This window comes from Esox lucius, chromosome 10, assembly GCF_011004845.1.
Source record: "Esox lucius isolate fEsoLuc1 chromosome 10, fEsoLuc1.pri, whole genome shotgun sequence".
NCBI lineage: Eukaryota > Metazoa > Chordata > Actinopteri > Esociformes > Esocidae > Esox > Esox lucius.
The window spans coordinates 143,711-159,181 of NC_047578.1; the positions used below are offsets into that span (position 1 = coordinate 143,711).

At 38.1% G+C, this 15,471-nt stretch overlaps 1 protein-coding gene across 1 annotated transcript; it reads right to left on the reverse strand.

Annotated features, from left to right (window-relative positions):
- Positions 1-4,000: 4,000 nt before the first annotated feature.
- Positions 4,001-13,725, reverse strand: cthrc1a (collagen triple helix repeat containing 1a). The gene is made up of 4 exons (XM_010904441.3): positions 13,505-13,725; positions 9,819-10,043; positions 9,235-9,451; positions 4,001-5,024 (listed from the first exon to the last, which is right to left on the reverse strand). The coding sequence occupies exons 1-4, from the start codon at positions 13,628-13,630 to the stop codon at positions 4,882-4,884; spliced, it is 711 nt and encodes a 236-aa protein (XP_010902743.1). The 5' UTR covers positions 13,631-13,725; the 3' UTR covers positions 4,001-4,881.
- Positions 13,726-15,471: the final 1,746 nt, after the last annotated feature.

Sequence of the window (15,471 nt, forward strand, 5' to 3'; positions counted from 1 at the left end):
CTCTACTGGATCATCGAGGTACGCAGTGTTTTTTTCCCTCAGACCATAAGGCTCCTCAACCAGCAACACTGATCCATGATCATACAGATCACACACACGAAGGTCCTTTTAATGGGCATTAGAATATTGCTTTGCATGTAAGCATATTATACTCATATGTATCTATAATACACTACCATACATTTAATACTCCACATCCTACTCTTTCAAAAATGGATTATGTTTATTACTGCCATACTTGACATATCTAAATGTTCAATAATAATAACCAGATCTCTGCTAGTTGTACTCTTATTTAAACTGCTGCCTGTGCACAGTGTTATGTATATTTCTGCTTTATTTTATTATTAGTTTTTGTCTGACTATATTTTTGCTTACAGTGGGGAGAACAAGTATTTGATACACTGCCGATTTTGCAGGTTGTCCCACTTACAAAGCATGTAGAAGTCTGTAATTGTCATGGTTGAGGTTGTGGTAGGACATAGGCGCAGAGTCAAATAAATGCAGATAATCCATGTTTAATTCAAAAAAGGAAGAAAAAAACAAAAGCAGCAACCAGTGACGTGGGCTATCCAATACACAGACAAAACCAAAATGAACCACATGGGTGTGGCTAAACAAGGAACATAAATAGGGTCCCCAATTGGAGGCAATGATCAACACCTGCCTCCAACTGGGGAGACCAAAAGGGTTGGAGGTGGCTAGAGGTGCCACCTCCTGTCCTGTCCTGACTATGCCCCCAGCCCAGCGCAGAGATAGCTAGGGGCATAGCCAGGACGTGACAGTCATTTATTATCATAGGTACTCTTCAACTGTGAGTGACGGGATCTAAAACAAAAATCCAGAAAATCACATTGTATGATTTTTAAGTACTTTATTTGCATTTTATTGCATGACATAAGTATTTGATGCATCAGAAACTTAATATTTGGTACAGAAACCTTTGTTTGCAATTACAGAGATAATTTGTTTCCTGTAGTTCCTGACCAGGTTTGCACACACTGCAGCAGGGATTTTGGCCCACTCCTCCATACAGACCTTCTCCAGATCCTTCAGGTTTCGGGGCTGTCGCTGGGCAATACAGACATTCAGCTCCCTCCAAAGATTTTCTATTGGGTTCAGGTCTGGAGACTGGCAAGGCCACTCCAGGACCTTGAGATACTTCTTATGGAGCCACTCCTTAGTTGCCATGGCTGTGTGTTTCGGGTCGTTGTCATGCTGGAAGACCCAGCCACGACCCATCTTCAATGCTCTTACTGAGGGAAGGAGGTTGTTGAAGATCTTGCGATACATGGCCCCATCCATCCTCCCCTCAATACGATGCAGTCGTCCTGTCCCCTTTGCAGAAAAGCATCCCCAAAGAATGATTATTCTACCTCCATGCTTCACGGTTGGGATGGTGTTCTTGGGGTTGTACTCATCCTTCTTCCTCCAAACACGGTGAGTGGAGTTTAGACCAAAAAGCTCTATTTTTGTCTCATCAGACCACATGACCTTCTCCCATTCCTCCTCTGGATCATCCAGATGGTCATTGACGGGCCTGGACAAGCACTGGCTTGAGCAGGAGGACCTTGCGTGCGCTGCAGGATTTTAATGGCGGCGTAGTGTGTTACTAATGGTTTTCTTTGAGACTGTGGTCCCAGCTCTCTTCAGGTCATTGACCAGGTCCTGCCGTGTAGTTCTGGGCTGATCCTTTGCATAACTACTCCCTTGCATGGAGCCCCAGACCGAGGGAGATTGACCGTCATCTTGAACTTTTTCCATTTTCTAATAATTGCGCCAACAGTTGTTGCCTTCTCACCAAGCTGCTTGCCTTTTGTCCTGTAGCCCATCCCAGCCTTGTGCAAGTCTACAATTTTATCCCTGATGTCCTAACACAGATTTCTGGTCTTGGCCATTGTGGAGAGGTTGGAGTCTGTTTGATTGAGTGTGTGGACAGGTGTCTTTTATACAGGTAACGAGTTCAAACAGGTGCAGTTAATACAGGTAATGAGTGGAGAACAGGATGGCTTCTTAAAGAAAAACTAACAGGCCTGTGAGAGATGAAATTCTTACTGGTTGGTAGGTGATCAAATACTTATGTCATGCAATAAAATGCAAATTAATTATTTAAAAATCATTAACCCTTTGGTGCGTACGATCACACCGGTGTGATCAATCTAGAGTGGTCCCTGAAGCGTACGATCACACTGGTGTGATTAGAACGTCATGTTTAGAACGCACCATTAGCATGCCTAGCTACAAGTAACGTAACAATGGCTGGTAAAACCGCGCTGTTATTTACTCACATTTAGCTCAAACAGTGTTTATAACTTTATTTCCTGATTGTAACTGTTTCAAGACCATACTATGATATTAACCAGGTAGAAAGTATTCAAATCGGGACAAGAAGTGTTACTTACGTACCAACAGACAGCCAACACTTATATTAGAATTATATTAGCGACTACTACCGATCAAAACCAATGCAAAAACTTTCTAGAAGTTACGTTACCCGTTGTATGCATTTTATATAGTTTATTCATTTTCACTGCACTGAATTACTGGTCACGATTTGTTAGCTAGCGGGTTGCTGACGTTTGCTAGCGGTTAGCTGACGTTTTCTAGCTAGCTACAGTTATAAATCAACCAACTTTTGCAGCTCTTAGAATTTGAGTCAACGAGAGAAGCTTACAATGCAATGCATGTAGTGTTCCTTACCTAGCAAGGTGACTGTTCAAATGCTGGAGTGAGTTCAAATGCTGTAGTGATGTCATGGTGCGGTGAGCAGCAGCGCCACCGTGCCATATATTCTCAAGTTCCCATATCTCACGAACACATCCCGGACTGTCACGTTTTCAATCCTTCACACCAGGTCCCAATTTGTATCGTTTGTATGTGTATATATGTTTCCCCTCTGCTCCCCACATTGTGGCTCATTGTTCTTGTTGTGTTTGGATGTCATGTGTGTTGCCGTTGTTTGTAAGTACTTATGCCATTGCATATTTTCGTTTTTTGCTGCTTTAGTCAGCCCTTTGCTTTTGTGTGTTTTGTGCTCGGTGTTTCTTTATTTATTGTCTATTAAAGACTCCACATCGACTACCCCTGCCTGCACCTGGTTTTTTGTGATTTTCTGGGTTACCTATATCAATTTCAGATTTTTCTCCCCGCTATCAAGAAAAGAGAATTCCCCCCTGGTATGTGACTATGAATACACAGATTAAACTTGGATTACACATGGCCCTGTCCCAACTTTTTGGAAACGTGTTGCTGGCATAAAATTCAAAGTGGGCATATATTTTTCAAGCAACAATAACATTTCTCAATTACAACATTTGATATGTTGTCTCTGTACTATTTTCTATTGAAAATAGGGTTTAAATAATTTTCACATCATTGCATTCTTTTTTTATTTCCATTTTACACAGCGTCCCAACTTTTTTGGAAACAGGGTTATATACTGTAATGTACATTGTTGACCAAATAATTTTTAATAAATGTTATATATAAAGCATATGCATATATTACACTGTTAACCTTTTCATGCGTGAGTTTCAAATATTCCTTACCGACTCCCCAGCGTGAGTTTTTTTTTTGCGCGTGACTTCAGTACTCACTACAGCATTTGAATAGTCACCTTGCCAGGTAAAGAACACTACATACATTGCATTGCAAGCTTCTCTCGTTGACTCTAATTCTAAGAGCTGGAAAAGTTTGTTGATGTATAACTGTAGCTAGCTAGAAAACGTCAGCTAACCGCTAGCTAACAAAGCGTGACCAGTAATTCAGTGCAGTGAAAATGAATAAACAATATAAAAAGCATACAACGGGTAACATATCTTCTAGAAGGTTTTTACAATGGTTTTGATCGGTTGTCAGCTCTTCCAGGAAATGTTAAGATGCTAGTAGTCGCTAATATAATTAGTTTTTGTGTATTATTGTTGGCTGTCTGTTGGTACTTAAGTAACACTTCTTGTCCCGATTTTAATGCTTTCTACCTGGTTAATATCATAGTGTGGTCTTGAAACAATTACAATCAGGAAATAAATTTATAAACACTGTTTGAGCTAAATGTGAGTAAATAACAGCGCGGAATGACCAGCCATCTATTTATATCTGGTTCTCACATGCATACTTTGTCCTGATCTGGTCCACATTCTGATTGTCCCCAGATTTTCTAAATTATTAATTTGCATTGTGTTTTGATTGTAATGAGATTTTCTTCAGCACTTCTGGAAGTAGCCAAACATGCCAGTATATTACAATGTGGATAAAATCAGGACTAAAGGCAAGCTTGCGCCTAACATAGATTTGGCTAGAGAGGAGTTGCATCATGTTTGAAAGAAGTCAGAATTATAATCTGAAAACTTTAATTTATTACATTTAATAAAAATGTACCTTTGACAATTGAAAAGTTAAACAAGTCAAAGTTCTCCTGTTTATCGTAATAGTTATGCTTAACATCATGCTTTTCTGTTGAGGTAAAACCCAAACACATTTCCTGGTCATGTGACTACCAACATCCTAGGCAGTAAATCATCCAGTCAGACAGTAAATCATCCAGTCAGGCAGTAAATAATCTAGTCAAGTAGTTCTATACTGTTTTACTGTATAGATAACACACTGAATTATATTTAATTGAAATATATTTATAACAACTATGTTTTTTTTGGTGACAGCATGCATATTATAAATATTGGACATTCTGGTTGTCAGATTTGATTAGGATCCCCAAAAGCACCAGCAACTCATGCTGAGGTCCAACATTCAGCTAACATTCAGCTAGCACATTATTTCATTATGGCCTGGCGAATTACAGAGAGTAGATTCTGTAACTGCTGTGATGGGACTGAAGGGCTGCTTGTAGAGAGGATAGGGAATTGGGCCTTAAGGCCCTGGTCCTCATTTAGGCAGCTCCTCAATGATGACCCTGGAGACAGAGTTCCAGCCAGTGGACGCGTCACCACGAGGGTAGTCCGCACATGTCCCCACCCAGATCCCAACATCCACCAGTCCAGCACGGACGCCTTCACACAGACCTTCCACTGTAAAGAAGACACACATAGTAGTTATAACCTAAATCAAAGCTTCCATTCCTATGTAATAATGACATACATAGTAGTTATAACCTAAATCAAAGCTTTCATTACTATGTAATAATGACAGACATAGTAGTTATAACCTAAATCAAATCTTCCATTCCTATGTAATAATGACATACATAGTAGTTATAACCAAAATCAAAGCTTCCATTCCTATGTAATAATGACATACATAGTAGTTATAACCTAAATCATAGCTTACATTCTTAAGAAAATATTAATATTTTTACAAAAAATATGTTTGTGTCCAGTTATTATGTATTTGTGTGAAATTCCTTTTGTTTTTCTTCACATTCCATGGGGCACATGAACCCATTCCTTCTGGGGCCCTGGACAACAGGGAGATTGACTGTCAGTGTGACAGAGGGTGCGTCTTCCATGATTGGCAAAAAGCCAAGTGTTAGAGCAAGAATTATGGAATTGTCATTGATTATACACCAAAGGAGCATATCATGGGTATAGTAATCAAAACTTAATTTAATTAAAGCCAAGCTGATCAACCGTCAGCAATTTGATGCTGTTTTGTCCAAAAGTAATATTGATAATGGCCTAGCTGACTACACTGAAATCCCCTGGTTGAGCAGAAGAGCTGAGCTCAGATGTTTCTTTCTGAATTTCATGCTAAAATTGGACTATTCATGAATGTGAATGGGAAACCAGGAGCAGATGGTTTTCATGGTTGGATGACTCGCAGTGGCTTAATGATCTTGCATTTTTGGGAGATATAACAGAGCCCTTAAATGGGTTTATTACTAAGATGCAAGGCCACAACAATGTGGTTAAAAAATACTACAACAATATTCAAAGGATTCAGCTGAAACTGGGTCTGTGGGAGATGCAACTATCCCCGTTGTGTTCATTTTACCGTGGTGTCCTGCCATGGCAAAATCTTTCCCACCACATCAAAAATAAAAATCAGTAATCAAAATGTTTTGTAGGACAAATAGGGTTGCCAACCTTGTCACTGTGAAATGAGGGACAAAAGGTGGGCTGGTCAAGTGCATGCTCAAGTGTCGTGATCAGCACTGCTGCTGTTGTATCAGTGGTTAGATCAGCGTAGTAGTCAAAAAACGGGACAAGTGAGGTCCCGTGCGGGACAAATTAATTAGGCTCAGAATTCGGGATGTCCCGCCTAATTCGGGACAGTTGGCAACCCTAAGGACAAATCATTTATCAGGTTACAATGTTTGTTAAGGGTATTTAGCTTGCTGTGCTTTTTCTGCATGCGATTTGAGGAACACAGATCGTACTGTCACAGTCATTGGAGCCACCAATACACTCTATGGCGAGAAGCATAGACCACCTCACCGCGTTCGTGAAAAAACTCTCCTAGTGCACAATTTTTTTTTGTGTGTATGCCTCGAAGGAAGGTCACCATAGGAACATACTTTGAAGGTACCAGTCGTTGGTTTGCTTGACTACATTAATTAGCAAACTTTTCAGCTTAAACACAAATTATTCTCACCTCGTTTAGATGTAGTGATCAATATTGCTGCCACTTGTGTTCCCAGTTATATAGAGAAACTGACAAATATTTTAATCTGTTGCAGCAAAGGAGAAAGGGGTAGCAGGGACAACAGTATCAGGTAACTTTGGCTATTCACATGAATGTCTGAATTAAAATGTCCTTTTCTGAACCTAAAAACACTTATTAATTAGGAGAAACAGATGAGTAACTTTCCAGGCCAGGCCTGGCTATTGTGCACACTGACAACAACCAACCTTTTGGCCTTAGCAGGAGTCCATATCATTCCATGGGAGGAAATGTACTAAGTTCAGTCAGTTTTTCTTTTTTGAGAATCAACATGCGAAGACATGGCTGCATATTTTAGACATTTGATCATGTTAATGAACACTTGTCCATTACATCCTGTCTAGCTTGTGAATGTTCACCAGGACCCAGAGAACGCATCACTCCGGTCCTTAAGTCTTTGCACTGGCTTCCAGTCAGTTACAGAATAGATTTTAAAGTGGTGCTTTTATTTTAGAAATCACTGAATGGTTTAGGCCCCGAATAAATGTTTGATATGTTTTGAAGAATATAAACCGAGCAGGGCTCTTAGATGCATGAACACAGGTCAGCTAATAGAGCCCAAACTAAAAATGGCCAAGCTGCGTTTAGCAGTTATGCTGCACACAACTGGAATAAACTACCAAAAGATCTTAGACGTGCCCCAAATTTATACATTTTTAAATCCAGGTTAAAAACACTCTTTTCACACGCACTTAACACTTAAACATAACCGCACTGTCTAGCCTAACAGCTTTTGTAGCTTCCTATGTTTTTGTCACATTTTTATTCTATTTCTGTTTTCTTATTTTGTGTTTTCTTATTTTGATGTTGTTTTGTATTTGTTTTTATGCTTTGTATTTTTATATTTTTCCTTTTTTTTGTAAAGCACATTTAATTTCTTCTATGTATGAATTGTGCTATATAAACTTGCTTGCTAGCCTGAGCAAGCCACTTCTAATTACAAAAGATATGCTAACCACCTAGTAGTCTACAACAGTAAATGCAATGTTCCTTCAGTTAGCAAGATAGTCACTATTGTACCAGTATTTGTGATATGCATGCTACCTCACATTCATATAGCTAAGCACAATCAGCAAGTTTTAATGAAGCAATAAGTCTGCAGTAAAATTACTGCACACTCAGCTGTCCCACAAAAATTTTACAATGAAGTGACTGGCTCTTGGGTGTGGGGGATTGTGGGGGATAATTAGTTGACAGGCCAATGGCATTGGTAATTCACCATAACTTTCTTATTGGCTAATGAATGCCAAGTTTAATTTATTATTTACCAGAACCGTCTTTGAATGAGATTAAATACGGCAGGACTGGACTACACAAAGTTAACCTTCATAAAACAAACTCAACTCTAATAGTATTAACATCAAATTTCTGACTTCCAGCATACAGGACTAGGTTTGGTCTAGTACACGGTTAATGCAGTTTAACAGGGTTATCATTCTTCTGAAAACTAGGAGATTTGGAAAATCATGTGAATAAAAAAACATTTGAATCCTTTTTACAATAAAGACGAATCTGTGGTCTGACTTCTGACCTAACTACAGCAGCCTGGTCTTAAAACACCAGTGCACTAAAATACCTCCTGTGGGTTCTGTTGAAATTATATGTGGGCAGAAATGGAAACCCTACTACCAGGAAAGCGTCAGCCTTATCATCATATCAGAAGTAAACAAATCAAACAGCTCCAGATCACCAAGTTGTTTAGGTGTTAACACAACAATTTATACATTTTTGCTTTATTGTTGTACTACTTATTGTGTTGTTCTGTTTTGTTATTTTTGACTATACATTTTCTATTTTTTTAAGTTATTACCATCAAAAAAAATATAAGGTTAGAATTACAGTCATTATGATTAACACCAAAAGTAAAAGTAATAATCAACAAATGTGGGTCAGTCAAGCTGACTAATATTTTCAGTATAAAGCCAGACAGCTAACTGGCAATACATATGCTAGAATTAAAGATAGTAGGCAATCTAGGTTTGGTAGGTAAACAAAGACCATCGTTTCGTGCCTGATGTTAAAAATGATGGCCACAATAGTGAAGCTGTTAATGCTTGTGTGTCTTTGTATTCATCTTCAATCAGAAAATGACACTGGAGGTATGATAAATAATCTAAATACTACAGTTACGCTGGAGATATGATAAATAATCTAAATCCTACAGTTATCCTGGAGATATGATAAATAATCTAAATCCTACAGTTATCCTGGAGATATGATAAATAATCTACATCCTACAGTTATCCTGGAGATATGATAAATATTCTAAATCCTACAGTTATCCTGGAGATATGATAAATAATCAAAATCCTACAGTTATCCTGGAGATATGATAAATAATCAAAATCCTACAGTTACCCTGGAGGTATGATAAATAATCAAAATCCTACAGATATCGTGGAGATATGATAAATAATCTAAATCCTACAGTTACCCTGGAGGTATGATAAATAATCTAAATCCTACAGTTTCACAGGAGGTATGATAAATATGTCTAGACACTAAATTACATGCATTTACCAGAATTTGTTTAATGGCATGTTTCAGTATTGTACTAAATATAGTGCAAGGAAGGTAATGGGTTGCATAGCTGAGCTCTGGGCTGTTGTAGGGACTTACCTGAAGATGTTCTGTGTATGTTGATGGTTGAGTTGAGCTCTGGGCTGCCCTGGTCTAAGTAGATGATAGATTCAATGGGTAAAGGTCCAGTGCATTCTGCTCCATTAAAGGTGAAGTACCATCTCTGGCAGCACGCAGTCTTACACTTTAATCTGAGGGAGCCAGTGAATAGAACACGCAGGGCGCTGTCGGAACGCAACTTGGTGAACGTGCAGTCCTACAGAGGAGGACAAAATCTTAGTAGAATAACTTTAGCATAAGAATTGCATTAACAGATTAGTATATCTATCCAATGAATAGCTCTAACAAGATGATATTGCTAGCAGATTAATTGCCAGCAGACGCATAATGCCAGCAGAAAAAGTTCTAACAAAGGGATTTTGCTAACAGAGGAATATTGCTAACAGAGAAATATTGCTAACAGAGGAATATTGCAAGCAGTGGACAAGCACTAAAAGAGAAATGGTATCATAGGAAACAACTTCCATATTTTAGCCCGTAATTACAGTTACTGGTCAGATGCCCTAAGCCGCTGCCAATGTATGTTCTAGCACTACAGAATACAGTATGTACTAAATACTCACAGCAATCTTCCCTAGGTCAATGCCATAGTTGAGAGAGTTCCATGCACACTGTTTTAAGTTGGGTCTCCAGGGCTCCTCATATCTCTCACTGATGCACTCTCCCTTCTCCCCCTTGACCCCATCCCGTCCTGGAATACCAGGTGTCCCTGGGATACCGTTCACCCCCGGATTCCCATCTCGTCCCTGGGAACCTGGTGGTCCCTGCACACAGCTGGGACTGGAGTACTGTGGAGAAGAGGAGAAAGTCGAATTTGCTGTTGTTTTTAGTTGCTTTTCATTCCTCTGATTGTCTGTGAGGCAACACTGTTTCGGACATTAAACACAGATTCAACTAATTGGCTGTATGGAGGCGAGCAGCTGCTGTTCTAGAAAGACTCTCCCAGTCATACTGTGACCCATAAGTATCCATATCTCTGAAATGCTGAGTAGAGAGACCATCAAAGCAATGAATATAAAGCAATTTGTCCTAACAAATTAATAAAGTTATTCCTTTCATAGTGGTGGAGACATGTTATTTACTGTCAAAAAAACATTCCCTATTAACATTTAAATTACTTCATTCAGCCAGAAGTGACTTCCAATGAGGAGATGATTTTTTCAAGATGAGTATATATCTATAGTTCTGTTATGTGGTATAATAGGCTGTGTTCTTTGGAAGCAGTGGAATCTCACTGACCACAGCAAAACCATGAGTTCAAGATGCAGCCAACTCTGCCCTCCTCTAAGCATATGATTCATGGGAATATCATGAACACATTATCCTCATGGGAATATCATGAACCAATTATCCTCATGGGAATATCATGAACACATTATTCTCATGGGAATAACATGAACACATTATCCTCGTGGAAATGTTATTAACACATTATGGTGTTTCTCTAAAGATTTTTCTCATACACTATTAAATGTGATTTATATGATATTTATTACTATGCTTTTAAAACATCTTCAAAATAAATGTTAATCTAAAATATTCTATATTGGGAATTACAAGTGATTGCAAGCTATTGTGAAATGGTAGTACCTGAACTAGCCATGCGCTTTTTTGGTTCTTGAGAAAAACATATATTATCTGATACTTTGCCAGGGTTTATTTGTCAAACAAAATAAGATAATTTCACATGCTGAAGCTAAAATTGTGGGCAAATATATTTTTTTGTTCCAAAAAATTGTCCTTAGATGCTCTACCAATTATATACATTTGGTAACATCTTAACTATTTACTAACCCTAACTCTAAACCCTATTCAAAACCATACTCTAAACCCTATTCAAAACCTAACTCTAAACTTTATTCTCAACCGTACTCTAAACCTTATTTTAACCTTTACTCTAAACCTTTTTCTAAACCGTACTCTAAACCTTATTCTAGCCTTTACTGTAAACCTTATTCTAACCTTTACTCTAAACCTTATTTTAACCTTTACTCTTAATCTTATTCTAACCCTTATTCTAAACCTTATACTAAACCTATCCCTAAGCCTAATCTAAACCTATCTCTAACCTTAGCAAGCAGTTGAAAGCTTGTTGTTAGTATTACCTGTAGGCAGTAATGGTCTCTTTTCACCAGCAGGCTCAGGAACAGTTTCTTCCCATCTACTGGTACCCTGCTGAACTCTGTACCCAACACAAACCACACCCACCCACCCACCACCTAGTACTGCCTTTCAGGGACCTTGTTGCACCACTCTCCTTGATAAGGACTCATATGCTACGTGTCTACTTCCGGAACCTCACTGCTGCTATCTCTGCATTTCAGATACACAGCCACCTTGCATATTCAATTTGCCTGCACTGCACATTTAGAATTGCCATTTGAACTTGTATTTGCCACATTGCAAATCTGTACATCCCACTTGTAATATACATTCTACTTAATACACGGACACTGCTTTGCAAAGTCAAATAAGGACGTTTTCAGTTGCTACAATGTACACATCTACCTTGGGATTATATACGTAATCATTATACGTAATTCTTAATAATTTTCTGCCCTCTTCTATTTGCACTTCTGGTTAGATGCTTAATGCATTTCATTGTACTGTTCAATGACAATACAGTTTAATCTAATCTATAGAACATCTACAAATGGCTCTGGGTGTAAAGTGTAACCAAAAGGTGAGCTTGCTATATTTTTAGGCTAGCAGTTTATTCCTACATTGCTGTTTTTTGTTTTGTTGACAATACATACTATAAAATAACAGGTTTAAATCTCAAACCTTTATTTCACCAGATAACCATTCATAGAAACACATTTAGAGTGAACTGCCTTGTCCTGGGAGAGAATGAAAAATGTATCACCTTGCTGTGTCAATTATTGAATCTAGTAACCTTTTAGTTACCGAATGTAGTAACCTTTTAGTTATTGAATCTAGTAACCTTTTAGTTATTGAATCTAGTAACCTTTTAGTTACCGAATGTAGTAACCTTTTAGTTATTGAATCTAGTAACTTCTTAGTTATTGAATCTAGTAAGCTTTTAGTTATTGAATCTAATAAGCTTTTAGTTATTGAATCTAGTAACCTTTTAGTTACTGAATCTAGTAACCTTTTAGTTACTGAATCTAGTAACCTTTTAGTTACTGAATCTGGTAACCTTTTAGTTACTGAATCTAGTAACCTTTTAGTTAATGAATCTGGTAACCTTTTAGTTACTGAATCTGATAACCTTTTAGTTACTGAATCTGGTAACCTTTTAGTTACTGAATCTGGTAACCTTTAAGTTACTGAATCTGGTAAATGTTGAATCTTCTAGCAACAGATGACTCTTACTTGCCTTTACCATTCTGCCGTCACCTTCTTACTTGCCTTTACCATTCTGCTGTCCCCCTCCTGTGAGTAGCAGTATGACCAGCGGTAACACTTTATCAAAAGCAATATGCTTTTTATACTCCACCAATGTGTACATGTTCATTTGCATACATGTTCATTTGCATACATGTTAGCTGAAGAATTGTCTTTACAAGTTACAGGCTACCAGCTCGTGGTCAGTTGTGTGACCGGTTCAGTTTGCTAGTCCCTCCTGGGGGTGGTTTGAGAATCATGGATCCTTCTGCTTCATCATCAGGAACTGTGGTCTGTGTTGTAACAGTCAGTAGGATAAAGACTAAACAACTCAAGCAAGAACATCTGGCAAACATCTTTCTGCCCCAGGCTTCAGGAGGGTGGTTGAGGAAGGGAAGTGTAAAATGAAGTGTTTTTATTTTCTGTGGTTTCAATAAAATCTGTATACAGGTGAGGCTGTAGTCACACGACAGAGTATTACTTACTGGACAAAGGAGGAGACGCTTAAGGAGTGACTGAATGTGATGACGAGTTAAATATTCATCACATACTGTACCACCACTGTTCTCTTTTCACATTGATCACAGCTAAATGCAACTTCATTTTACCAAACAAATGAAAATCTGTAAACTTATTCTTTAGCATTCGCTAGTGGGTTTGTAATTTCTGATAATTTTGATAATTGTAGGTTTTGGTAACATTTTGTTATCTTTTTAATAGAATGTAGCTACATAAAATGTTTTCTGGTGATTTAGAGGTCTATTATATAAAAATATTCCTAAAATAAAATACTTGGCTAGTAAGTTCAATTGTCAGTCTGTAGCTATGCTGACACTACGAAGAGTGAACAAAAAAAGAAAAGTATCGGTATATCAATAAAATAATAAACTATCTAACTTACCTTTTCAACAAACTCTGCGTCCCTCTGTCGAAGATTCCTTTGTTTGGGTCTCTCAGGTTTTTCAGTGCCACATAGAGGAATTACCAGCCAGAGAAAAACCAGCAGACTAACCGGCAGAGACCCCATAGTTACTTCCCTGCACAAAGGTCTTCAGAATGTCTCTCTCCGCACAGCAACTCTGGAGGGGGAGGAAGGCAAGGCAGGATGTATGCTGGAGAGAAGCAGAGACTCCTACTGGTGCATTCTGTGCTGTGTGTCGGCATCTCATCACCAAAAACCCATAATGAATCCACCAGGGAATCCAGAATTTCAAGGAATCTCTTTTTCAAAGAGGCAAATTACCCTAACAGTCAGTGTTTGGTCATCCTACTGCTTTATGCATTTTTATAACTTGAAAGAATTAATCAAATGTTTTATTTTTTGTCTTTTATTTTCTGGTATATCACCGCCTAATTGTGTGTTGTTGATGCTGGGGTTGTTGGCAGATTCTTGCACATGTCAACTTTGCCAACAAAATATGAGCATTGTAAGTGAGTTATATAAGTCAGCTAATCAATATGGGCCTCTCCTAACAGGCCTTCTATTCATGTGTTTTTCCTCCGCTGCTCCCGTCCTCCCCTCCTGCTATACCCCCTCCTCTTCTCCCCTCCTGCTATACCCCCTCCTCTTCTCCCCTCCTGCTATACCCCCTCCTCTTCTCCCCTCCTGCTATTCTCCCCTCCTCTTCTCCCCTCCTCTTCTCCCCTCCTGCTTTCTGCTATTTAGCGGAAGGCTTTCACTATATTGTACTTAGAGGAAGAAACTGAATAAAAGACATATTTCAGACATATTTTCACATCAACATGCTTTTTCATGCTATAAATATCTAAAACATTTTGAAAGAGGACCAGTCTCAGTGCTTACAGGTAACTGTGATTCTAGAACAGTTATCAGAGATCAGGCTAGTTGTGTGGAGACTCTTATGCTGTAGTTACCATAGATATAGAACCCTAGGGGCCAGTTTATTAGGTACATATTTAGCGTAGTCCTGTAATAAAAATCAGTGGAGATTATCAGTGTCCAATAAACCGTTCAAAGATGCTGATGTCATTGAGACCCATTAAAACGGAGCAATTTCTCTATACATTTAACTGGCAGAAATCCGATTTGTTATGGTTAAAGTGTTTATATAATCTGAACTAGTCTAGTGGTTAAAGTGTTTATATAGTCTGAACTAGTCTAGTGGTTAAAGTGTTTATATAGTCTGAACTAGTCTAGTGGTTAAAGTGTTTATATAGTCTGAACTAGTCTAGTAATCAAAGTGTTTATATAGTCTGAACTAGTCTAGTGGTTAAAGTGTTTATATAGTCTAAACTAGTCTAGTGGTTAAAGTGTTTATATAGTCTGAACTAGTCTAGTGGTTAAAGTGTTTATATAGTCTGAACTAGTCTAGTGGTTAAAGTGTTTATATAGTCTGAACTAGTCTAGTGGTTAAAGTGTTTATATAGTCTGAACTAGTCTAGTAATCAAAGTGTTTATACACTGAACTAGTCTAGTGGTTTTATACAATCTGAACTGTGTGTGTAATTTCAGCTAGTCAGTTAGAGATTAACGCTGATAGCATTTCAGTCAGTTTTGTCACTCTCTCTTGAGACAAAGTAATTTTTTTTCTTGCACTGCGATGGCCATATCTTTTGTTGGTCAATGGTAGCAATGCTTTGTGGATCAGTTGTCATTTCGTTCAGAGGACGGTTGGTTCAGCACCAGTGCCGGGTGTTGGGAAAGCAGAGGTGAAGCTGCTACATATCCAAATAGCAACATACATTTAAATTTAATTATTATATATTATTTGTTCATTATTGATATAGGACAATCAAATTGAGACCAAGGTCTCAGCAATTGAAATTATGTATATACAGCAATTACAACAAAATATGTCTATAAAGAGATAAAAGAAAGAACAAAACATGGAGACATAAGAAAAGCAA